This window comes from Chrysemys picta, chromosome 1 (assembly GCF_011386835.1).
Source record: "Chrysemys picta bellii isolate R12L10 chromosome 1, ASM1138683v2, whole genome shotgun sequence".
Classification (NCBI taxonomy): domain Eukaryota; kingdom Metazoa; phylum Chordata; order Testudines; family Emydidae; genus Chrysemys; species Chrysemys picta.
In genome coordinates, this window is record NC_088791.1 from 17,101,537 (window position 1) to 17,128,671 (window position 27,135).

General features: G+C 46.4%; 1 protein-coding gene across 13 annotated transcripts in view; it reads right to left on the bottom strand.

Moving 5' to 3' along the window:
• The window catches only part of FRMD4A (FERM domain containing 4A), a 529,915-nt gene that overhangs the window by 76,074 nt on the left and 426,706 nt on the right, over positions 1–27,135 (bottom strand). For all 13 annotated transcript variants that reach the window (XM_065553559.1, XM_065553618.1, XM_065553447.1 and 10 more), the window contains 2 exons: positions 25,838–25,860; positions 7,357–7,440 (listed from right to left, as the gene is read on the bottom strand). In XM_065553559.1, the coding sequence (XP_065409631.1) occupies positions 7,357–7,440; positions 25,838–25,860 (107 nt within the window). The remainder of the gene's footprint in view (positions 1–7,356; positions 7,441–25,837; positions 25,861–27,135) is intronic.

Below are 27,135 nucleotides of genomic sequence, written 5' to 3' on the forward strand. Positions count from 1 at the left end.
GTCTAAGTTATGGCAGCCTCCCTACAGGCCACAGCACTGTCTGGAAATTCTGCAGAGCTGCATGCTGCGGCCCTGTCCCCAGCACACCCCCTATCCAAAGCTTGCAATAAAGTCACCAGGATGCAGCCTTATGGCTGTGCACCCATGAGTAGGGTTGCCACCTTTCTAATGGCTGGTAACCAGACCCCCAAGGCCCTACCCCCAAGACCCCACCTCTTCCCAGAGGCCCCACCCCCACCTCGCCTCTTCCCCCAAGGCCCATCTCCTGCTCTGCATCTCCTCCCAAGGCCCCACCCCTGCTCTGCCTCTCCCCCCTCAAACCTCGCCCCCATTGCTCGCACCTCTCCCTCACTCCCCCACATTGCTCGCTGCAGGTTGGAGGCGGCCTCAGCTGAGCAGGGGTTGGCTTAGGTTAATGACCCATTGCCTCCCCCTTCCCTGCAGTAACGGGACTTTTGGTTCGGTTGCCATTTAGAGTTGCTAGGACCCCTTTTTGACTGGACTTTCCGGTCGAACACCTGGCAACCCTAAATGGCACCTGGACACAGAAGCCAAAAACCGGACTGTCTGGGTAAAACCTGGACGGGTGGCAACCCCACAGTGCCTGCCCTGAGGGAATCCTCCCCCCATCAGGAACTAAATCTTTGAAGGCCCCTTTATGCTTCTCCTGTCCTTTTACATAGTGTAACTGGCCAGGTTGGGGTGGGTGATGATCTCACCCCAAGTGCTTAGAGACCCCGGCCCTGGAGGCTTTGTGGAAATTTTTGCAAAATATTTCACTTAGCAACAGTTCTGCTTACATAACAGTGTCTTCTCCTCTGTATTTCTTTCCCCTTGTGTTTATTATTGTGCCAGAACCAGGCGCACGGAGACGGGATCTTTGTTGCAAAGGCGCTCACCTACCCCTGCTGTGTAGCGCTCAGCTGAAATCATAACCCCCCGGCTGTGAAATCACAATTAGCTACCATGCGGAGGATAGATCACTGTGACATCTTAAACAGGTGGGGAATCAGAAGCTTGAACGAAGGAGGTGAAGATCCTGTTTTCATGCAAAACATCCCCAATTTGCTCACCCGAGGAGGAGTCCCCCAGCCAGCAAGCCCAGAATTCTTAGGCAGGCTCCCGAACCAGTAATCCGGATGGCTGATGTAATATGGGGACATGTTCGTGGCACTTTGCCGCAATAGAACATTTCAAAAAATAATACAAAGGGAAGGCGGAAAAACAAACACAAAGGGGAAAAGGGGTAGGATCATTTCTAAGGAGAAGGGTTTTCAAGTCCGCTGCTCTTTAACATCCCTGCCATTGGTTTGTGTGCAAGTAACTTACTTTCCTCATTTATTCCCTTAGGCTGTGTCTACACTGGCACTTTTGTTGCTAAATTTGTCGCTCAGGGGGGTGAAAAAACCCCCCCCTGAGCAACAGAAGTTTTAGGCCTGGTCCCCACTAAGTCCCCAAATCGGACTAAGGTACGCAAATTCAGCTACGTTAATAACGTAGCTGAATTCGAAGTACCTTAGTCCAAACTTACCGCGGTCCAGACGCGGCAGGAAGTCTCCCCCCGTCGATGCCGCGTACTCCTCTCGGCGAGCTGGAGTACCGGCGCCGACTGTGAGCACTTCCGGGATCGATCCCAGAACATCGATGGCGTGCCGCCGGACCAGCCAGTAAGTGAAGACTAGGCCTTAGTGATGAAAAGCGCCAGTGTGGACTTTGTTGGCAGGAGCCACGCTCCCGTTGACGAAGCTACCATCCCTCTTTGGGGGCGGTCTTATTTTGTCGCTGGGAAAGCTCTCTCCCGGCGATAAAGAGCGGCCACATAGCGCACCTTACAATGGTGTGGTGCGCCGTTGTAAGGCACGCTGTGTAGATGTAGCCTTAGGAGTGATTCCCCACTAATCCTGCCAAAATAACAGGTAAAGAAAAAAAGCCTGTAAACGTCAGTCAGCCAATGGGCACGAGGGGGGTGGGTCTCAGAGCCTGGACTCCAGCCCCATCCCAAACCTCTACACTGCTACTTTTAGCCCTACAGCCCCAGCCCCTGCTAGCCCAAGTCAGCAGAGCTGGGCCCTGAGACTTCGTGCTGTGGGTTTTTTTATTGCAGTGTTGACATACGCAATGTGCAAGGCAGTGAGGTCGCCTGGCATACTACTTACTGCAAAGAGTGCTGCTATTCGGGCAGGGAAAGGAGTGTTTTCGCTCTCCTGACAAATGTCACGGAGTAAATGTCACATACAGAAAGTGATAGCCTTAGATTCAATAGCCTTAGAGCCAAATTCTGGCCTTGTATTCGTGCAGGTGTCTCCCACTGAAATCATGTGTGTCATCTGAAGGCAGAGTCTGGCCCTTACCGTGTAACAGTCACAGACAAGATTAATGTCTGGAACAATCACAGAGCTACATGACTACACAAATGCTGGACGGTCTCCAGGCTACATCATTCCCTCTGATAAAGAAGAACAAAGAGGACTTAGAGTCCTTTGAAATGTCCTTGTAAGCCCAGTATTGCTTACAGGCCTGATCTGCCTCAGCTTCAGATAGATCAGGAGTAACTACCCAGAAATCAATGGAGTTACCCCAGTGTGTCGCGTGAGAGCAGAACCAGCCCGCTGTGTGCTGCTTTGCTTCGGTTTTTGTTCTTTGTCGTTCAAATCCATCCCTGATGTTAACTTCATTCACTTCACTCCCACGGCTGGACATATCCTCCTATCTGGGTATTGCCCTGTGCAATGCCTCTGAGTTTTGTTTGCTTTTGTTACAAATTATTAAAATACATAAAATAACGGAATGTTTCTTACATCATTTCCCCTGGGGCATGGAAGCTAATCAATGGCACATTTTCCTGAAAAGCAAAGCCCTGTCTTTTGAGAGCCTCCTCAAAAGGCAGTATGGTCCCTGGCTGAGGTACTAGAGTAGGAATCAGAAAACCTGCATTCTGTTCCTGGCTCTGACTCAGCCTGCTGGGTGAACTCTGCCAAGCTACGTCATCTCCCTGTGCCTCAGTTTCCCCATCAGTGAAATGAGCCCATTGTAAAACGCTTGGCGATCTACAGATGAAATGTGATATATAAGAGCATTATTCCTCCTTCTTTCAGTTCTCTCTCTTTTGCACCAGATAATAAAACCTGGATTACACTGACGCCATGAAAGCACACTGCCTTACAGACCTCTCGTTCATGTAACATACTTTTTGCGTCTTCTTTTTCATTGCCACTGCCACATGCAAGATATCATCAGACACAGAGGCTAATTTCTGTCTCCAGTTTTGCTACAAGGGGGTCACCTCAACACGTGCCAGTGAAAACAAACAAAGTAATTCACTCAACAGGACAAGCCTTAACAGAGTTAACACAAATTCTCATCTATCCTTTCAGCTGCTCATCTTTTAGCTAACTGTTACTGACAGCTATGCAAGTGCTGGGGCATTGGCTGGGACCACCTGCTGGTATCACGGTTACAGCACTGACTCCAGATTGTCGCCACGTCAGTGACATATAAACTCATACATAGCACATGACAATGACGGAGGCCACTTAACAAAGTGACTAATGCTTTGGTATTGATGAAATAACATGAAGCTGAAGTCTGCTTGTCAGCTAGTAAACATCCCCTGTGAATGCTACAGAAGAACCATTTACGTGAATGATCCTGCAGGAAAGAACCCTTGAAGATCAAGAATTCCCTCGTCCCTCGCAGCTTATAGAAATAGAAATTAGGCAGCTTGTAAGCAAGCATAGGGCCAGAATTCCAAAAGAGCTCGGGGCCACATTTCCAAGTGCTAAGCTCCCAAAATCAGAGCCAGACTTTCAAAAGTATTCAGCTCCCAACATGCTGAGCTGTTCTTAAGAGCTGATCACGTCTTTCTGGTGCCTTACTGAAAATCTGGCCCCTAGTTCTTCCATTGCCATCAGTGCTTTATAGATTTCAACTCTATATCCTGCTGAATACCTGCATTCTGGGCTGGATTCAGGGGGAGTAACTATCAACCCATGTTTAGGGCTCCAGCTTTTGTGGTTGCACGGTGAGACCAGAATCTCCACCTTCATTTTAAAAAATCATCTCTCTAGCCCTCATGGAGGCAAAGGAAAGCTTGCAAATGTGACCCATAACTGATGCCTGCCTGAGTCTGCAGAGAGCCTGAAACAATAGCTCCAAGAGATGTGAATTGCCCCATTCATCTTTACCTCTGAAGTCTGCTACCACCCCAAAGAGGGGTGAGGCTCTGGTGTGGGGGCAGGGCAACAGCATGGGGACAGTGCCACGGAAGTCTGTGTAGGTTGTGCCTAAGATCCCAGACTGACTTAATTCAGCCCTGCCTACACTTAAATGTCCAGCACTTGTCACACGTGTGTCTCTATACCTATCCCAACTTAAATGCAATGAGAGCTGTAGGGGGTTTGCTAGCACTACAGCTGGGAGGTGTGACACCCAGTGCGGGCAGACAAACTGGCGCTAGCTCACCTTGAGCTAGCATGCTAAAAATCGCAATATGGATGCTGGGGCACAGGTGATGGCTCGGGCTACCCACCCAAGCCCACCTGCCTCCCTGGGTCTGAGCTCGGGGGGTTAGCCCCAGCCTCAGCCAATGCCACAACATCTACACTGCTATTTTCAGTGCGCTAGCTCAAGCTGACTTAGTGCAAGTCCGTCTACCTGCGCTGGGAATCACACCTCCCAAATACAGTGCAAACGTACCCAAGGTGATCGGCACTTCTCAGGGTTTGGCCCATAGGAAGAATGTACATGCACACAATTACTAAAGCAGTGGGCGCTATGTAAAGGTGCCAAACTTTTAGTTTCTAGTCATACTGAGTTCACATGTAGCTGCATTATTATATACGGGTGAAGCTAGAAGTGGTCATATAAAAATGGTGAATATACGCATACAACCAACATATCTCTTGTGAGTCTTACCAATGCGGTTACAACTTTATAATAATTTTAGTTCGTTTTTAGGATATTAAAAGTAAGTCAACAAAAGCAATTGAAAGAGTATTTTAAACATTCCCTTGTAGTGCCAGTAATACACATAGCATAGCTCTGTGCTAATGCAGGAGAACGCGAGCGTGAAACTGATTGCAAATGGCAAAGGGAAGTGTGAAATCTGCTCTCACCGTAAAATCTCAGTGAGACACCAAAAGCCAGGACACAGCAGAAATGTCGAAATGTAAACTGGAGTTAAAAATTCTTTCTGTTTAGATCATCTGCCGTTTGACCAATATTTCAGAGAAGTGACTGTACGCCTGATTCCCGTCAGAGGTTACAGTATGTGGGTGAACATTTGGAGGAAGAAAAACTGTCGTTAAAACATAATGAACTGTACGTGGGATAAAGTTGTGTAAGAACATGGTCAGTGAAGTGAAACCAGGATCACAAGGGATTCTAATGGCTAAAGTCACTTGGTTTATTACCCTATGGAAAAAAATGAACTTTTTAACCTGGAGCCTATTCCTGCATCCCTTATTCCCCTTGACTTTACCTTACTTGTGCGAGGACTCCCATTAACTTACATACTATGAGGAATGATTTGTCTTTTGCTAATTGCTGTAAATCATAGTATTATAAACAGATTCTCTGGCTTGACCAACGTGACTCAATCCAAGTTCCAGACCAAGGGCATGTGCATAGGAGGAAATAGGTTACCAGGCCTTTGTTGTTAAAGTCTCTTGCACTGAGCCAGGAGTTTGGCCAGATCTAGGGGTGTGTGTGAGAGCTCAGCGGCTGGCTGCACACATACTGTGTACATGAGAAAAAGCAAAATCCATGGCTGGACCAAAATCCAATGGACTGGGGAAAGCTGGGACCCAGGGCTCTGTGCTGATGGATTGAGGGGCAATGATGATCAGGCTTGGCGAGGACGGGCAATGGACTCTGAGTGGTCAATGAGCTGTCCAGTTTACTCTGGAAAAGGAAAGAGACCCCACCAAGAGGCGGAATGTGTGGGTGTATTGGAGGGTAGGTCAGGTCTCACCCTGGAGAGGAGACCAAACTCTTGGCCAAAGGAAACAGTCGGCTCCTCAGCGGTTCCCTCCCCCACACTTCGCACATGAGCCCAGCCAGCCCATGAAAGAAGCAGTGGGTGGTGGGCATCTTCGGCTACATTTTTCAGGTTTTCAAGAAGGTTCAGTGTGCTGGGTCAGAGACAGAAATACTGGTGATCTGCCTGTGCCCCAGCCTAGGATTCTGAATTACAGTCTGGGACTCTTCAAACCTCTTCCGATGAACTCAGAAAATGTTTAGCAGCTTTGCAGATTAGCTCTTGTTCAGCTGTGCACCAGTTACAGCTAGTTCCGGTGATGTAGCCCTGCTAAGAGAAATGGATAGGATCTCCAGGGGGGACCACAAATCAGAAAATGAAATCCATATTCCCTGCCATCATCAAATTACCAGGCTGCAGAAACTAAAGGAGTAGCAGATAAGAGAACTATCCTCCCACTGCCAGGTTTGTGGAGCCCATTCTTTAAAGATAAACATGAAAGACTCACAAACAGAAAAGCAAATCAATCCCTCGCCCCAGGCTCAAATGGCCTTTCCTCCAACTAATTCCTATCTGCAGTGCTGAAAAGGCTGGGAGAGGCAGACAAAGAAGCTATGGTGGTGGTGGGGCGAGCGGTAAATGGGGTGCTGTGTCTACTCTGACACACCAACAGATTTTGTTTTCAATGCAATAACATAGGAGGAGGAAAACGTAATGCAGCACTTAGCACCTACATAGTGCTTAATATGTTCTGAGAGCTGTCCCGGCGCTGGGTCTGAATGCAGCCTTCCACAAATGGACAGCCCCTGCCTATACAGGACGAGAATCAGACCCTTTGGCGTTGGGTATTCCGTGCAGACAGGATTTGCAGAATCAGGCCCAACGATTCCTTCTTGCTTATGGGCTCAATCCTGCTCACCTTCCCCACACCAGCAGTCCCACAGGGCCCCGCTCTCCACTGCTTTACACCCTGGGTAGCCATTTACACCTGTGCAAAAAGAGTGTAAGGTGGGTATAAGATGCTACCGTATCAAACTGGAAGCACTCTACATCCACGTTGCACAGGTGCAAGTAGCTGCATAAGGTACACGTGGAGAATCAGGCGTACTGACTTCAGTGGGGCCGACTTGTGTGAGTAAGGCAAGCAGCATTTGGGTCTCAAACCTCTCCTTCAGGCTGGGGAGTAGTATTGTATCTATCTGACAGATGGGGAAACTGAGGCACAGAGTGGTTAAAGCGACTTGCCCAAGATCACACTGTAAGTTAATGGCAGAGCCAGGACTAGAACTCAAGCGGTCCTGGATTTCAGATCTGTTCGCTGGTAGCTAGCCAGGGCTGCCTCACAGTGGATGAGACAATTACATGGATAGACAGGTTACCAGTAAGCAAGGGAAGGGTGCTCCTTCAGGGCTTGCGTTGGAAGGGCTGGAAGCTTCTTCAAGTCAGTCTTTACAATTTCATTGCTGAAAGAGAGAGAGTTGAAAAGGGGGATCAGACTACAAGAAAACCACCACAATATCTGATATGACCCGACCCAGCTGGCTGGCTGCTATGGGTGTGCATCTGTTCCTCCTTAACGACATGCACTGGGCTCTCCTTTCTTCCCTTTCTTTCTTTTAAAGGCAGCGTAGTAATGTTTTCCTCCAATACCACACTTGGAGCAGAATTGTCCCAGCTGGCTACGTTTATTCATCTCATATAATTGCCTTAAAATATAAATACCCCACAATGGTACAGTTTCACTGAGCAGCCCTGTGGGTAAATGCATATGGAGAGAGGAGCAGGGGGGGAGAAATGGCTGCACAAGGCACCATTGTTTAAACAATTCCCGTCTGGTGCAAAATGTAGCTTTTTGTTGTCATAGCAACACAGGTTGCTTGTTAGCACATCACCACGGTGATCCACTCTTTGCACTGGTTCCTCACTGAGCAGGGGCCAATTTGAGGCCTATGTCCTATTATTCAAAACCCTCACTGGGATTGGACCCAGCCACCTGAGAGATTGGCTCCCCTCTCCACGACCTCCTCTGGTGGCTATGTCCCACTGGGACAATGAAACTGCAGACCAATAGGGGGAGATGGGTGAGCATGGGCGATGAAGTGATCGCAAGAACTGGAGCTCAACTGTGGAACTTACTTTTATAGAATCACAGCAATCCCTCCCCCCAAATAAATAAGAACGTTAAAAATATTCTATAATATTCAATCAGGCTGCTTCCGCTTCTCCTACAGGTTGGGAAGGAAAAACAGAGCGAGAGCGTGAACACTTGTTATTTTTATTTTTATATGTAAAAGCCTCTCAGATATATTGCCCCTGTTACCATTGTAAGACAGTCTGCGTGATGTGAAACGCCAGTTAATACGCTCACCGACGACCCTCTTAACAGCAATTTTTCCTTCCTGAATAAAATGCGAGTTTGCTATACCCTCTCCCCCCAAATATCATTTTCAGCATAATTATCTGAAGTTGCTCCTCCTCCTGTTGTGGGTTCTTGACACTCATGGAAACATCTGATACACAGACACTTGCACATAGCAATTTCTTGCTAGCCTGGGCTTTTCTTTGAAGTTAATTGGCATGCTGCTGAAAGGCGTCCAGCCGACAGCCTTGGAGACCGAAATTCTCTACACCCCTACAAAACAGGTACAGCGCAGGCCACAGCAGCACAGGCAATGTCATTCACTCCCCATGGCCCATTCAGTCTTCGGCCTCATTGTTGAGTTGTTATGTGGATGCTCCTCCATTGAGATATGGACTGAAACCACATTTCACTGAAGCGCATTTCAGATAGGCTAAATCATGGCCATTTTGTGGATGACTTTCAATCCCTATGAAGATGGGCTAGGCGCACATCCATGACACAGAGGCGGGGGGGGGAAAGAACAATCACTAGGACAGTAATTGATGGTGAGATAGCAAGAAACCTCCCCTTGAGTAATAACTAGGGATCTTATTCTCCTTCACACTGGTGTAAATCTGGAGTCTATTTAAGTCAATAGAGTTACACTGGTGTAAAACCAGTGTAAATGGGATCAGAATTGGCTAGAAGAAAGATACAGAGAGACATCATCTTCCTTTCCAAATGCAAACAGATGGACATCATACCAAAAGGACTGAAGATAAAAAATCCATTACAATCTACATACCACACAGACTATGCTGAGAGATTGTGCCACACACTCTCAAAGAAACTGCAGAACCACCTGATTAACATCCTATACAGCAAACAGGGAAAGATTAAGAATGAGCTCTCAAAACTGGAGACTCTCATAAAAAGCCAACCTTCCACACAAACTTCCTCGTGGCTGGACTTTACAAAAACTAGACAAGCCATTTACAACACACACTTTGCTTCTCTACAAAGGAAAAAGGACACTAAACTATCTAAACTACTACATGCCACAACAGTGGTTCCCTTAACTCACCCAACAATATTGCTAATCTATCCAGCTATACCCTTAGCCCGGCAGAAGAATCTGTCCTATCTCGGGGCCTCTCCTTCTGCCCCTCCACTCCCCATGAACAAGATACCATTCTGTGGTGACCGAGAATCCTACTTTCGATGTCTCTGACTCGAGGAATATTTCCAACACACCTCTGAACAGCATAGTAACCCACAGAAACCTTCCTACCAACACTACAAAAAGAAGGATTCTGCGTGGACTCCTCCTGAAGGTCGAAACAACAGACTGGACTTCTACATAAAGTGCTTCCGCCGACGTGCATGGGCTGAAACTGTGGAAAAGCAGCATCACTTGCCCCATAACCTCAGCCATGCAGAACACAACGCCATCCGCAGCCTCAGGAACAGCTCTGACATCATAATCAAACAGGCTGACAAAGGAGGTGCAGTCGTCATCTCGAATAAGTCGGAATATGAACGAGAGGCTGCTAGGCAGCTCTCTAACACCACATTCTACAGGCCATTACCCTCTGATCCCACTGAGGGTTACCAAAAGAAACTACACCATCTGCTCAAGAAACTCTCTGAAAAAGCACAGGAACAAATCTGCACAGACACATCCCTAGGACTCCGACCAGGGGTATTCTATCTGCTACCCAAGATCCATAAAACTGGAAATCCTGGAGGCCCCATCATCTCAGGCATTGGCATCCTGACAGCAGGATTGTCTGGCTATGTAGACCCTCTCCTCTACGCCCTACGCTACCAGGACTCCCAGCTATCTTCGAGATACCACTGACTTCCTGAGGAAACTACAATCCATTGGTGATCTTCCAGAAAACACCATCCTGGCCACTATGGATGTAGAAGCCCTCTACAGTCTACACCTACATTCCACACAAAGATGGACTACAAGCCGTCAGGAACAGTATCCCCGATAATGTCACAGCAAACCTGGTGGCTGAACTTTGTGACTTTGTCATCACCCACAACTATTTCACATTTGGGGACAATGTATACCTTCAAGTCAGCGGCACTGCTATGGGTATCCGCATGGCCCCACAGTATGCCAAAATTTTTATGGCTGACTTAGAACAATACTTCCTCAGCTCTCGTCCCCTAACGCCCCCACTCTATTTGCGCTACATTGATGACATCTTCATCATCTGGACCCATGGAAAAGAAGTCCTTGAGGAATTCCACCAGGATTTCAACAATTTCCATCCCACCATCAACCTCAGCCTGGACCAATCCACACAAGAGATCCACTTCCTGGACACTACAGTGCTAATAAGCGATGGTCACAAACAGCACCCTATACCGGAAACCTACTGACCATTATACTTACCTATATGCCTCCAGCTTTCATCCAGACCACATCACACGATCCATTGTCTACAGCCAAGCTCTAAGATACAACCACATTTGCTCCAATCCCCCAGACAGAGACAAACACCTACAAGATCTCTATCAAGCGTTCTTAAAATTACAATACCCACCTGCTGAAGTGAAGAAACAGATTGACAGAGCCAGAAGAGTACCCAGAAGTCACCTACTACAGGACAGGCCCAACAAAGTAAGTAACAGAACGCCACTAGCCATCAGCTTCAGCCCCTAACTAAAACCTCTCCAGCGCATCATCAAGGATCTACAACCTATCCTGAAGGACGATCCCTCACTCTCACAGACCTTGGGAGACAGGTCAGTCCTCGCTTATAGACAGCCCCCCAACCTGAAGCAAATACTCACCAGCAACCACACACCACACAACAAAAACACTAACCCAGGAACCTATCCTTGCAACAAAGCCCATTGCCAACTCTGTCCACACATCTATTCAAGGGACACCATCATAGAACCTAATCACATCAGCCACACCATAAGGGGCTCGTTCACCTGCACATCTACCAATGTGATATATGCCATCATGTGCCAGCAATGCCCCTCTGCCATGTACATTGGCCAAACCGGACAGTCTCTATGCAAAAGAATAAATGGACACAAATCAGACATCAAGAATTATAACATTCAAAAACCAGTCAGAGATCACTTCAACCTCCCTGGACACCCAATTACAGACCTAAAAGTCGCAATTCTTCAACAAAAAAACTTCAAAAACAGATTCCAACGAGAAACTGCAGAACTGGAATTAATTTGCAAACTGGACACTATTAAATTAGGCTTGAATAAAGACCAGGACTGGATGGGTCATTACACAAACTAAAAACTATTTCCCCATGTTAATTTCCCCCCTATTGTTACTCACACCTTCTTGTCAACTGTTTGAAATGGGCCATCCTGATTATCACTACAGAAGGTTTTTTTCTCCTGCTGATAATAGCCCACCTTAACTGATTTGCATCGTTACAGTTGGTATGGCAACCCCCATCTTTTCATGTTCTCTGTATATATATATCTTCCTACTGTATTTTCCACTCCATGCATCTGATGAAGTGGATTTTAGCCCATGAAAGCTTATGCCCAAATAAATTTGTTAGTCTCTAAGGTGCCACAAGTACTCCTCGTTCTTTTTGCTGATACAGACTAACAGGGATACCACTCTGAAATTTATAACAGAACACCACTAGCTGTCACCTTCAGCCCCCAACTAAAACCTCTCCAGCGCATCATCAGAGATCTACAACCTATCCTGAAAGATGATCCTTTACTCTCACAGATCTTGGGAGACAGACCTGTCCTCGCTTACAGACAACCCCCCAACCTAAAGCAAATACTCACCAGCAACCACACATCACTGAACAAAACCACTAACCCAGGAACCTATCCTTGTAACAAACCCCGATGTCAACTCTGTCCACATATCTATTCCAGTGACATCATCATAGGACCTAATCACATCAGCCATACCATCAGGGGCTCGTTCACCTGCACATCTACCAATGTGATATATGCCATCATGTGCCAGCAATGCCCCTCTGCCATGTACATTGGCCAAACCGGACAGTCTCTACGCAAAAGAATTAATGGACACAAATCTGACATCAGGAATCAAAATACTCAAAAACCAGTGGGAGAACACTTTAACCTGTCTGGTCATTCAGTGACAGACCTGCGGGTGGCTATATTACAACAGAAAAACTTCAAAAACAGACTCCAACGAGAAACTGCTGAGCTAGAATTGATATGCAAACTAGACACAATCAACTCCGGTTTGAATAAGGACTGGGAATGGCTGAGCCATTACAAACATTGAATCTATCTCCCCTTGTAAGTATTCTCACACTTGTTATCTAACTGTCTGTCTGTACTGGGCTAGCTTGATTATCACTTCAAAAGTTTTTTTTCTCTTAATTAATTGGCCTCTCAGAGGTGGTAAGACAACTCCCACCTGTTTATGCTCTCTGTATGTGTGTATATATATCTCCTCAATATATGTTCCATTCTATATGCATCCGAAGAAGTGGGCTGTAGTCCACGAAAGCTTATGCTCTAATAAATTTGTTAGTCTCTAAGGTGCCACAAGTCCTCCTGTTCTTCTTTTTGCGGATACAGACTAACACGGCTGCTACTCTGAAACTCTGAAATTTGTGATTAGTTAGTAAGGAAAAACTATAGTGATATTTAGAAGCCATTTAGAACAAGCAAGAAACTTCATTCTGGAGCCTGGTGACCATCACAGGTGAAGTGATTTGATAATGAACTATCTCCGGTGAAAGACGAGATTGTGATGCAACTGACACTGCTTTAGACCTGGTTAGCAAGCATTTTCCCACAGCATTTCTCCACTCACATACCACAGTGATAGACACTGCTTAAGAACCTAGATGGGTATGTCTAGACTAGAATTTGTGGTCATGTTTTAACTCATGTTAATTGCCAGGCTGAGCCAGAGGGTGAACCACAAATGTGTGTGTCCTGGAACAAACATTTGTGGAGTGTCTAGACTAGCATTTACAATCGAGTTAGTTAACTAGCAATCAATTAACTTGAGTTAAAACAGGACCACAAACTCTACTTGAGAAATCCCTATGAATAGCACAGAGTTCCTTGCAAAATGGGTTCTAGTTTCTCGTCTGGACAAAGATATGCTGGAAAGTACCCACAAGAAATTGCGAGGGCACAAAACCAGTGCAAACTAGTAAATGCGAAAATGCAAATGTACAGTGGCTAAAATATCAATATTTGCCTATATATATACTAAACTGTTTCCTCTTCTAAGTGTAAAGAAAAACTGTAGTATCTCAGATACCAATGTCAGATGACTTTTGGCAAATGCTGACCTTTTACGGGCTACCATTGTCTTGTACCCCATCATTCAGTTGTCAATCCTTCTTAAGAGCAAATGTTCAAAAATCATTCTGGTTTTTTACTTCTGCAGGAAACACATATCTGCACAAGTTTGAGATATTGCTCTATTCAGCATTATCTGCTGATCTGACCTCTATGCTCTGTGGCTGACAGAAGAGACAACCCAGATAACACCACCTTGCCACTTACATAATTCATTGTATTTGCTCAGACAGGTCAGTCTCCTCTACAGCAACTGCGCACTCAACCTTTGCCAACTTTGTTAACATTGTGAAAGACTTGAAAAAGTCAATTCTCCAAGAAGCAGCCAGCACCCACATTGTACCTCTGCTCAGGTAGGTTCCATACAAGAAATTTGTCTGAATCCTGCTGTGACATTGCACCCCATAATGCTTTATAGATATATGCTTATGAGTGTAAATATGACATACACCTCTACCCCGATATAATGGTGTCCTCGGGAGCCAAAAAATCTTACCACGTTATAGGTGAAACCGCGTTATATCAAACTTGCTTTGATCTGCTGGAGCACGCAGCCCCGCCCCCTGGAGCACTGCTTTACCGCGTTATATCCGAATTCGTGTTACATTGGGTTGCGTTATATCGGGGAAGAGGTGTAACTGGAATATGTTTTATGCTAGATATGCCATGTAACATATCTTTGCAAAGGTTATGTTCTACTGAATGTATTCATCCTATTTGTATGCATGTACCATTTTTATATCCGAAGTTATGAGTGTTGGCTCTATGCTTGTATTTAAAGTGTTTGCTGTAGGAAGCACCTAAGGCAGATTTGGTCATCATAGTGTCAAGGGGTTATTCAAGTAATTGGGAGTACTTGGCTAACAATGGACCTTGACAGACGCCAATCCACATCTGAGCTTTCGTGGGAACGTTCAGGCTAACATGTGGGCAATAGCGTCTGCCTGTAGAGAACTGAGTCATGCGTGGACATGTGACTTGCCCATGTGATTCCAAAACTCATCTTGTAGCTGTGATTCTACATGGGGGAGAGAGGGGTTTCCACCCACGAGAGAGACTATATAAGCTCCTGGAAACCCCTCCATTTTGTCTTCAGATGGCTCAAGAGAAAGCCTTTCCACCTCAAAGAGATGCCTGAAAGAAACTGGAACAAAGGACAGTAACTACAGGGGTGTGAGTGAAACACATATCTGCACAAGTGAAACACATATCTGGACCCAGACTAGGAGGAAGTCTAGTCTGTAAAAGAAGCTTATTGGAACATCTCTGAGGATGATTTACCCGCATTCAGTTTCTTACTGTATTAGGCTTAGACTTGCGTGTTTTATTTTATTTTGCTTGGTAATTTACTTTGTTCTGTCTGTTATTACTTGGAACCACTTAAATCCTACTTTTTATATTTAATAAAATCACTTTTTACTTATTAATTCACCCAGAGCAAGTATTAATACCTGGGGGATCAAACAACTGTTCATATTGCTCTATCAGTGTTATAGAGGGTGAACAATTTATGAGTTTACCCTGTATAAGCTTTATACAGAGTAAAACGGATTTATTTAGGGTTTGGCTCCCATTAGGAACTGGGTGTCTGGGTGTTGGAGACAGAAGCACTTCTTAAGCTGTTTTCAGTTAAGTCTGCTGCTTTTGGGGGACGTGGTTCAGTTCTGGGTCTGTGTTTGTAGCAGGGTAGCGTGTCTGGCACAACTAGGCAGGGCACTTAAGTCCCAAGTTGCCAGGGAAAAGGGGCTTAGAGGTAGTCTCAGCACATCAGGTGGCAGTCCCAAGGGGGTTTCTGTGACTCAACCTGTCACATCTGCCATCAATAAAGAGAAGTCTGAGAAGTTTCCAAAACATATCTGGGAAACAAAGGGAAGTGATTTCCAAAATGGGCCTTTCCAAGACCCAAACCAGAAAGTTGTCAAACAGGTGACAAGTCTAATAGTGATGAACTTCCCTTGAGCTGTTGGAGAAATCCCAGAACTGGTAATGCCAGCCTGTGAAAGGATTAACTAATCCTGTGAACTCTGGTGCTTCCCTTGGTAAGGGATATAACTGCACCATGGCAAAAAGTCTTCTAAGGATCAGATGAAAAGCAGAAGTCATTCATAGTCAGATTGGATGGGGTGGCCTTCACGGACAGTATCAACATAGCGTGGTTTAAATGTAAATGTTACCTTGGGTGGCAGAGTGTTCCTGTTCCACAGAATGGTCTATCACCATCAGCGATAGTTCAAGCTCCCTCACACCACCCTGCCAAGTGAAGCTCAAAGGATCACCTCCTGGGCTGAGACAGTAGTTCAGATTCCATGGCCCATTCAATCCTTAGGGTTCTGCTGAGACTGCCGTAGTACTGCTTTTTATTGGGAGGCCACCCGTCTTAAGAGAAATAAACTGAGAATCCCAAACAGCCATCACGACAAATACCTGACTGAGGGTGGATTTGAACTTGTGATCTACAGGTGAAAGGCTGCCTAATATATAATTAGCAAGTCCCCCGAGCAATTTGGTCACCTAGTTATGATGATTAATTATAATTATACTATATTAAGGAAAAGATTGAATAACAAATTAACATAGATTATAAAAAGTCCATCTACAGGTCAGCTAAGGGGTGTGTGTGAGGGAAAGCGAATATGGTATGGCACAGGCTTGGAGCCAGGAACTCCCCAGCTCTAATCTTGGTTCTGATACTGACTGCCTCCTTAGGCAAGTCAATTAAACCCTCAGCCTCAACCTCCTCATTGGTACAGTACGTTAAAAATAACAGTGTCTACCTACCTCAGGGTGGCTTTGCAAAAATTAAATGTTTACAAGTTGCTCTAGGGTGACCAGACGAGAGACGTGAAATATCGGGACGCGGGAGGGAGGGGGAGTGTGCTGGCAGAGCAACAAAAACAACAAAAACAAAAAAAAACAAGAGCCGGCGGCGGAGGAAAAAACAAAAACAAAAGCAAAAAAACCCAAAAAACCAATAGCCACCGGAGCATAGGAAAAATTGGTGGGGGCTGAGCACCCACCAGCAGCTCGCCTCCGCCTCCCCTGAGCGGGCTGCTGCGTCCTGCTTCTCCCCCCTCCCTCCAGCACTTGCGCCGTCATCCAGCTGATTAGTGCAAGCCTGGGAGGGAGGGGGGAGGAGGAGGAATGCGGCGTGCTTGGGGAAGAGGCAGGGCCAGGGCGGGGATTTGGGGAAGGATCCAATGGAGCAGTGAGAGGGCGGGCCTGGGGGCGGGACACGGGTGGGAATTTGGGGAGGGATCCAATGGGGGAGGAAGGGGGTGGAGTTGGGGCAGGGCGAGGGGTGCGAGCCCCTCCGCCTGTGCTCTGGAGGGCAAAATATTGGGACAATTCAGGTAAATATCGGGACAGTCCCGATAAAATCGGGACATCTGGTCACCCTAAGTTGCTCAGCAAATGAAACATTAAATACTGCTAGTCCTGCAATTAATTTTGAGCTAGGTTACTTGTGCCATCTGCTCTCAGCAAATTCAGAAACTTTCTGCTACATGTAATATCAACCATCAATTACAAAAGAAACTGCAGGCTAAATCTCCCTATTCTTATCAGTCTAATAATTATCTCCATTGAATAAAAGGGGAGGAATGTGCTCTGATACCGGGGCAGAAAAGGTGCCATTACAGGAGCAAGGTTTTATGATCACTATTGTTATGGTGCAATAGGACCGGCTGCATGTTGGCTCCTGTCATTCTTAAATCCGAATTGCATAAATGCTGTTTTATGACACAGGATGAAAATTAAGCATATAATTGTTTTTGAGATTACAATATGCACAAACATGTCTATTATTTTAAAATGTCATTTAGTAGCAAATTAGCCCTCTACCTTGCTTCCCTGGATGTTGTCACTATTCAATGTTTTGCGAGGGGATACTCTTGTACTTTTCTCCCCATGCATCATGATTCCTGACTCAAAAGAACTAACAAAGATGGACTGTTTTTGGAGCTATTTAAAAAGACTGGGTTTTTTACTTTTTTTTTTTTTTTTACCAAGCTGGGGGACAAGTACTCTATGTGAGGGGTGGCTAGCTTTCTTGGCATTGTTGTTTAAGATCTAAAATCCTAACCCTCCATTAAACCAAAGGCAACGTGAGTTTCCCATTGAATTCAATAGGCACTGGCTCAGGCCCCGAATCAGGTAGGATGAAATTGGGGGGAAAGTTCAAACACTAGCAATATGCTCAATTCTGCCAAGGAAAGTGATCCGCAGCAGTGCAGTATGTTTCAGATGAAGTATTCAACACTTTCATAGATACCACAGGCCATAGAACTTCCCCAGAATAATTCTGAGAGCAGATCTTTTAGAAAAAAAACATCCACATTTGATTTTTAAATGTCCAATGATGGAAAAATCCATGACGACCCTTGGTAAATTGTTCCAGTGGTTAATTACCCTGACAGTTAAAAGTGTACCCCTTAAATCCAGCCTGAATTTCTCTAGTTTCAACTTCCAGCCATTGGATTGTGTTACACCTTTCTCTGCTAGATTGAAGAGCCCAGTAGCAAATATTTGTTCCCCATGTTGGTATTTATAGACTGTGACCAAGTCATCCCTTAATCTTCTCTTCGTTAAATTAAATAGAGTTTCTTGAGCCTATCCCTATAAAACACGTTTTCTAATCCTTTAATCACTCCCGTGGCTCTTCTCTGAATCTTCTCCTGTTTATCAACATCCTTCTTGAATTGTGGCCACCAGAACTGGATACGTTATTCCAGCAGATTTTGCATCAGTGCCAAATATAGAGGTAAAATAACCTCTCTACTCCTAGTTGAGATTCCCCCGTTTATACGTTCCAGGATTGCATTAGCCCTTTAGCCCCAATGTCAGTCTTGGAGTTTATCCACCACGATCCTCATACCTTTTTCAGAGTCACTTTTTCCCAGGATAGAGTCTCCCATCCCGTAAATATGGCCCGTGTTCTTTGTTCCCAGATGAATACATTTACATTTAGCCGTATTAAAATGCATATTGTTTGCTTGCATCCAGCTTACCAACCGAGCCAGATCGCTCTTGTATCACTGACCTATCTTCATTATTTACCACTCCTCCAAGTTTTGTGTCATCTGCAAAGATTACCAGTGATGACTTCATGTTTTCTTCCAGGTCATTAAAATAGCGTAGGGCCGAGAACTGATTCCTGTGGAACCCCACTGGAAACACACCTGCCTGATGATGATTCCTCGTTTACAGTTATATTTTGAGACCTATCTCATCTCTTAGCCACATTTTAATCCATTTAATATGTGTCAAGTTAATTTCATAACATTCTAGTTTTTTAATCAAAATGTCATGCATACCAAGTCAAACTTCCTACAGAAGTCTATTACATCAACACTTTTACCTTTATCAACCAAATTGGTAATCTCATGAAAAAAAAAAAAGATATCAGATTAGTTTGACAAGATCTATTTTTCATAAACTCATGTTGATTGGCATTAATTATATTACCCTCCTTTCATTTTTTATTGAGTCCCATACCATCTGCACCAGTATTTTGCCTGGAATCAATGTCAGGCTAACAGGCCTATAATTACCCAGGTCACACCATTTACCCTTTTAAAATATTGGCACAGCATTACCTTTCTTCCGGTCTTCTGAACTACCCCAGCATTTCCCAGTGTCCTACCCAGAGGCGCCCGGAGGGAGGCAGTCTGTGAGATTTAGGACTGGGTTTATCAAAGGGTCTAAACACAGGCGCCGAGTTTCTAATCTGCCGGGGGGTGCTCCCTCTTGCTCTGCCCAGGCCCTGCCCCCACTCCATCCCTTCCCCAAAGCCCCACCCAGCTCCTTCCCACCCCCGCTCTGCCCCTTCCCTGCCCAGTTCCACCGCCTCCCCTGAGCACGCTGCGCCCTTGCTCCTTCCCCTCTCCCCCAGCGCCTCCTGACACCGCAAAACAGATGATCCAGGGCAGGCAGTAGGTGCTGGGAGGGACGGGAAGGCACTGATCAGTGGGGCCTACTGGTGGGCGGGAGGTGCTGGAAGGGGAGGTTCTGATAGGGGGGCTGCCGGTGGGTGCTCAGCACCCACAATTTTTTTCCCCATGGGTGCTCCAGCCTTGGAATAGGTGCCTATAGGCAGGTCTTCACTACCCGCAAGATCAGCGGGTAGTGATCGATCTATCGGGGATCGATTTATTGCGTCTAGTGTAGACACGGTAAAATCGATCCCCGATTACACTCCTCGTCGACTCCAGAACTCCAGCTCGTGAGAGGCGAAAGCAGAGTCAATGGGAGAGTGGCAGCAGTCGACTCGCCGCTGTCCTCACGGCCAGGTAAGTCGACCTAAGATACGCCGACTTTAACTACGCTATTCGTGTAGCTGAAGTCGGCATATCTTAGGTCGACCCCCCCCCACAGTGTAGACCAGGGCTATTAGTCTAAGAGAATTCATGGCCTGAAGTCAATAGACATTTTGCACTAATTTCAAAAAGTACAGAATCAAGAGCTAAGTGTCCATCTCCTATTGAAAGTCAATAGGATTTGGGCACCTCATTCCCATAGGCTCCTTTAGAAATCTGAGCCTAAATGTATAATTTTTCAGTCCAAACAACCATATCCTTTGGTTACCCCTCCAAAGCAAAGGTGAATAATCAATTTCCCTTAACATACAAAGGGCTTTAACTTCTGTTTTAAAACCCAGCTCGGTAGCACATCCTCTGCAATTCTGCCTCTAAAGCCATGTGAACTTGTTGGAAAATTCTTGAAACCCAATCGGCAGTAGCAGGAAAAACTCCATCTAAGGGATATTCAGGAAAATGACACAATAATGCTGCTATTGACTCCACGGCTCTTGATAATTACTGTCGAACTCTGCTTGGAATCTAAAGAATTGGAGCAGACCGATGATAGCAAACACTGGGCCTTATAAGACTTATTTTTTTCTCTCTCCCGCAACATGGGTTTCCATCCCAGGGTTGCTGATGCACTGTGTTTTGGCTGTGGCAACACTAGAGAGCTTATAGCACGGCACACAAGCGTCTTTATGTGTTTCTAATGTGGGAAAATAGGCACCATCTGTGACCATTTACATCTACATATTTAATTTTACATTGGGTGATAATCTTTTCTACATTTATAGTTGGGGAAAAGTTCAGAAGGAGAGTCGGGGACGTCAGAATCTGAGGGAGCGCGCTGAGGGGTGGCGCTGCAGCGTGGCTGCTGTCTTTTGTATAAACACGGTGCTAGCAGACAGCTTTTGGTGTATGATATTCTGCTACTGAATAGCCATTGAGCAGGGCCCTGCCCCCAAGCCACACAGAAGTGTAGGTTGGCAGAGGGGCGGAGCTTCCTGTCCCCTGAAATTTTTAACAGTTAGGTCACAAAGACTGTCTGTCAGCAAACTCACTACAGTACCAACATTTCCTTCAGTGAAGCCACTCTTACCCACTGCAGACATTGGCTGTCTGGCCAGCCCGTCAAAGCAAGGGCAAACCAGAGTGCGTCTCTGCCCCTGGAACCAATTTCCACCCAAGGTTTCAATCGGTTCCAGGCTTACGTAGCCATCTGCTTTGCTTTGAATGATGATGGTCGCACATCTCCTGTAACTCATTCAGAATGCATCTCAGCCACACACGGCTGCCTCCACTCGAATCAAAGGCTGTGTCTACACTACCACTTATGTCGGTATAACTTATGTCACTCCGGGCACAGGTGCTGACTTTCCTTTTTCCAGGTGGGTGCGCCACCCTCGCTCTGCCCTGAGGCCCCACTTTGCTTGCTGTGGGGGGAATCAGCGAGGCCTGTCAAAGTATGGCTCGAGCCTGCACTCAGGCGGAGCTGCAAATTGTCAATCAGCCTAGGCCAAGGGTCGTCAATGTTCGGCACGCGGCTCGCCAGGGTAAGCACCCTAGCGGGCCGGGCCAGTTTATTTACTGACGCGGCAGGTTCGGCCGATCGCGGCCCCCATTGGCCGTGGTTCGCCATCCCGGCCCAATGGGGGGGCGGCGGGAAGCCACGGCCAGCACATCCCTCGGCCCGCGCCGCTTCCTGCTGTCCCCATTGGCCCGGGACGGCGAACCGCGGCGAGTGGGGGCCGCGGTTGGCCGAACTTGCCACGTCAGCAGGTAAATAAACTGGCCCGGCTCACTAGAGTGCTTACCCTGGCGAGCCGCGTGCCGAACATTGACGACCCCTGGCCTAGGCTCTGGTTCAGAGCAGAGCAGCAAGCACTGTCACTTAGCTCAGGCCTGCACTCAGGCGGAGCAGCAAATAGGCATGTAGCCCAGGCTCTGGTTCAGAGCTGGGCGGTAAACAAAGTCACTCAGCTCCAACCTGCACTCAGGTGGGGCTGTAAGCAGTTAATGAGCCCAGGCTCTGGTTCAGAGCTGGGCGGGAAACAAAGACACTCAGCCTGGGCCTGCAACCAAAGTCAGTTAACTCAGGCTTTCATTCAGCTAGCCTGAGGGAGTGGGAGACTGTCACCCACCGCTTAGGTGGCAGGGGGGGATGCAGGCCTTCCCACTCCACTGCGTCCCGGCTCAGGGCCCTAAGGGTGGCGGAGGGGTCTGCCACTGCGTCAGTGGGGATCCAAGCCGCAACACACTGACTCACTCTCTGCCAGCGTTGCAGCCAAACAGGGGTCTGCTGCCCCTGGGCCAGTTCCACACTCCCCCTCCAAGGATACCTGCTGATCCGGTGAGGTAAGATGATCAGCGGGGGCCTCAGTTGCCAGCAGTAGCTCCACCGGGGTTAGGCCAGCCGGTGGTCTGGGACAGTCGTCTGTCTCCTGCACGGCCGGGTCGTCCAGAGGTCCAGGTTGTCCAGGCCAGTCATCTGCCACCCCTGGGGTCAGGTCAGTCCAGGGTCCAGGCGGTATGGACCAATCGTCTGCACTCTACGGGCCTGCTGCCACCTCCCAGCACGAGAGCTCAGAGGAAACATCTGTCCCCTCCAGTGGCTAGGGCACGACTGAGCTTCTTGGTCCCGCCTTTATACTTCCGGCCCCGCCATTGGTGTCCAGGGGGCGGAGCTAGGGGTAGGGCTCCGCTCACGAGGGTTGGAGCCCCCTCTTCCTCTGTGTCTAGGGAGGGCCCGTTCACCTCACTTCAATCCCCCAGCACTGGACAACTCATCTTCCCCAAGACCTGCAGCAGGAGCAGCCATCCTGGGAGAGGTGACAACTGATCAGGTAAGAATGGCAGAAAGTTGCCACCTGGATTTTGTGAGGTCACCTCTGATTTCCATGGGGGTTTGCACATTCCCAAATAACTTTAAGAATGCACAAAACCTTATCACCATGTGATGTCACCTCTCAGGATGATGAAGTTTTGATGTCATCATGCCTACATCACACTGTGCTGATGCCAAGCTGTGATGTAAAGATCAAAGCATCATAGGGCTAGATATCACACCACGCTAGTCCCCACAGGCAGGAATTCTGCAACAAGTGCTTTCGTGGGAATTCTCCCTTCCTTAAAGTTAAGCACCCGCTTAAGTGCTTTGCTGGATTGGGGCCAAAGAGACACCATTAGTCTCCTTAGCGGTAAATCTGACACTGCTTTCAGGCAATAAGTTTGCTGAAATTTTCCATTTTCCTTCTAAACATGCATCTCTTAGATAGCTTTGTTTCTGCAGAAAGCAGAGTTCAATAGTGCAGCCTTCATGAAATTTATGCTGTCATTTACAAGATATAATCTTTAAATCTCAGTAACAAAGACTCTCTGTAACTGCAAAGCTTCTCCATATCAGACAATAGCAAATTCTATTAGTAACAACATTTCAACAATGATTAACCTCAAACGCAGATAGGTAACAACAGGAGCCACCTTCAGCCCTGGCATACATCGGTACAACTCCTATTGTCTACAAACAAAAGTTACTCCTGCTTGCATCTGGATGCATTTATCCCTAAGACTTCAAGTTCATACATTGCTGTGTTGGTGAAACCCGTAAGCACAAATCTCAGTGGGTGAAATCCTGGCTCAAAGGCAAAACTCTCATTGACTTCAGTAGCGTCAGGATTTCACCCAATAAGTAAACCCTCTCTAGTGAATGTGAAGGGCTCATGAAAGGTGTGGGATGGATGTCCCTGGAGAAAGGGCATAAAGCAGTGCAAGCTTCTCCTACCCTGCTCCTACAACATGCCTCAAACCCAGCCTACAGGCATGCAGGTCAGTCTCCAAAGCCCATTCATATCTTGCCCTCTGTATCATGAGACCGCCAACAGGGTGCCAGTTATAATGGTGGGGTTTGGAAAGCAGATACTACACTGAGACCATCAAACTCACAGAGACCACCACGCAATGAAAACTTTCATTCACTTATCAAAATTAGATGGCTATGCAGGGAGCATACTTCGCAGTAGTGTGGCTTACTGGATTGTGCACTAGAAGTGGACTCAGGAGACCTGGGTTCTACTCCTAGCTGTGACCTACTGGGTGACCTTGGGCAAATCACGGCCACACTCTATGCCTCAGTTTCCCCATCTGAAAAATGGGGACCCTGAGACCCTTTTTAAAGTGCTTTGAGATCTACAGATGAAAAGCACCTTATGAAATCTAGGTACACCTCTACCTCGATACAACGCTGTCCTCAGGAGCCAAAAAATCTTACCGCATTATAGGTGAAACTGCGTTATATCTGAATTCGTGTTATATCGGGTCACGTTATATCGAGGTAGAGATGTACTACCTTCACCCTGACATGGAGGGCCATTTAGCCCCACCTATGGTAGGGTTTTGTGTGAAGTTGAAACCTGACCAACTCATTTGACACAGAGCAATGAACAGCCTTCAGTTGGTGAAAACTTTCCACTGCTACTTCCAGCTCTGCAACTGGACTCGGACACCTAAAAGTGAAAGGTTCTACATCCAATCCCCTGAACCACCTCACCCAATCTGCTCTGTCCTTAGCCTTATTCAAGTCCAGCCGGTGCATGTTTTTTATGTACAGGATACTCTGCTGTTCATAACCCTGCGTGTGCTGGAGGACGTGGTTATCATGGGGTTTGATTGAACTGGGAAAGCGTCCCTCACTTGACACTGTGTTTTAAATCAGCCTGCATGATAAAATACCTGAATGTCTCTCCTAGCTACCTAACTAAATGGCACTGCTGATAACCACGCTGCTCTGAAATAGTTGGACTTGAGAAATAAAGCAAGATCAGGCTTGTGTCTCCTTGTCACAGACATGTCAGGATTTCACAAGCCGACTGGGACTCTGAAAAATGATAGGGCAGAACCAGAGTTTCTTTTTGTTGAGCGTCATCTCACATTCCTGGTTGTTGCAGGGCGAGGTTACAATGTTTGCAATGCACGTTCCATCTTTCCAGTTTAAAAAAAAATTAAGTTTATGTTAGTGCTGCTTAAAAGTCCTAGCCTGCCAGAGCTGGAGAATCAAGTCTTGTTTTATCTGGTCCTCTGTTTAGTCACAATCTTCTGTTCACCCCCAGTAGCCCTGTGAGCATTCTACCAATGCACCTCCACCTTGGCTGGAGGGACCTTCTCTTGGGGCTGCATCCCTGCCCATCCATTTGCTGGCTTTCCTTCTGAGATCAGCTGCAAGGATGATTGATGGTGGTTCTCCAGCTGCAGTTCAGTTTGAGAGCAGTACAGTGTAATCTATGGTGGGGTTTGTTTTTGTAACATGGACTTAGGTCTGCTAAGTATCAGAGTGAGAGCATCCATGGATTTTACACAGGGCACTGAACAGCCATCAGATGATAATGACTTTTGGTCACTACTGACCTGGACCTGACCTAACTCAGATGCTGTATATTTATTAACAATCCCTTGAGCCATCTAACCCCAGCCACTGGTGAATTTTTTAGCACTTCTGAAAATCAGGCTCAAACTCGGAGGTCCCCCCATTCAGAGGCCACCTAATGCCAGTTAATGAGAGAATTTTAACATCAAGTCCTGCTGGACATGTGATATTACAACAATGATTGTGGGGGAGTCATTTCCTCAGCAATTTCCTTCGGCAGGCTACGCTGTTTCCTGAACTTCACAAACACATCAAGAAATTCACAAACAATGTAGTCACAAACAATACTGTTTTCAATATGTGGCCTGGGCCAGGGCTGCATTTTGGACCTAAGTTATTACAGGAAACATGATGTCTAGGCTAACAACAGTGTGAAGAGTTCCCCATTGCAATATAGTTATAAACTGTCACATCAGTCCTCCAGCAGATGTAAGCAATTTCACAGTCAGAATAAATAATGGCATTGAGAGAACTTCCAACAAACTTACCTTGCAAAATCTCCTTTCGCCTCCTGTAAAAAGATGGGAAAAAACCCATTTGTCACTAAAATAGCAACATTTAATTCAGAAAAGATACATTTCTAGATTTGTCACTTACAAATATCAGTCAACAATAGTTTCCTTACTTAACAAATTCCAATGGTATTGTCAGTATCAAGCCTTTAAACTAAGTCGGACTTGCTGTACCACTTTGGGCTGCAATCTGAACAGATCTTACAAATCAAATCGGGTTAGGCACAGCAAGTAGTCAGGCCGACGACTCTCTATGCTGCTAGTGGATACCTATGGTAAGTACTGCAGGAAGTAGTGCTGGCGAATTACTAAGTGTGTTCTTCGTATTAAACCAGTACTCCTGTATGGCTAGGGGGCAGTGCATTGCTAGAAGATCTCCAAAGTACAAGTGACTTGTGGTCACTGAAAACCCCCTGACACCTTTTGCAAATATTAGCCCCACTGCTTGGATCAGTTTCCAGTTTGAGTAATTACATTCTGCATATCTAAATTTCCCATTCCGCTTTTTGTTGGATACAGTGTTTTTCTTAAACTTCTGTCCTTCCTACCTAAGAAAGTACTTAGGGAAACACTGACTATATATTTTAGATGTTTCGTCCATGAAAGCATTGTGATCTATCTATCAACATCAGAGTCCAATCCTACACTAGTGTGTGGTGCTCTACTCCAGTGATGGCATTAGTACCAGAATTTGGTCTCTGCTGGAGTCTTGTAGCCATATTTTGATATCTGAAGCATCCCCAAAATTGGTTGTGCCACATTCCCAAAATACACAGTGGTTGCCATTAGAAAGTCAACATTTACCAAGAGTTACACACTTTGCTTTAACATGGTAAAATGTATAATGTAGACAGAGCATTGTAATCATTTAGTTTGCAACTGGTCAGTAGTGGAGCCTCCACAATGGGCATGTCTTCACTGCAGACCTAACCTGGACTCTTACTTGGGTGTTGCCCGTAATTCCCCTCCCATCCACGCACAAATCCTCTCACCCAAGTTTAGCGGTGCTTTAAACCCGGGCTAGCCTGGCTGGGCGTGCAGGCTAGAGCTCAGCTGCTGCTTTCATTTGGGTATCCCACTTACTTTGCAGTGAGGACACAAGCTGAACCACTTGAGCGCTGACAGTCCTCCAATGCCTTCTCACACGTCCCCTTGTGTGTGCAGGGCACACAAATTCTCTCAAAATTCACTAAGAATGAATCATAGAGTTGCTCAGGCTACTGCATTACAAAGAAGCATGAGAGATGCCCCCAGAAGTCCTGGCGACACACAAG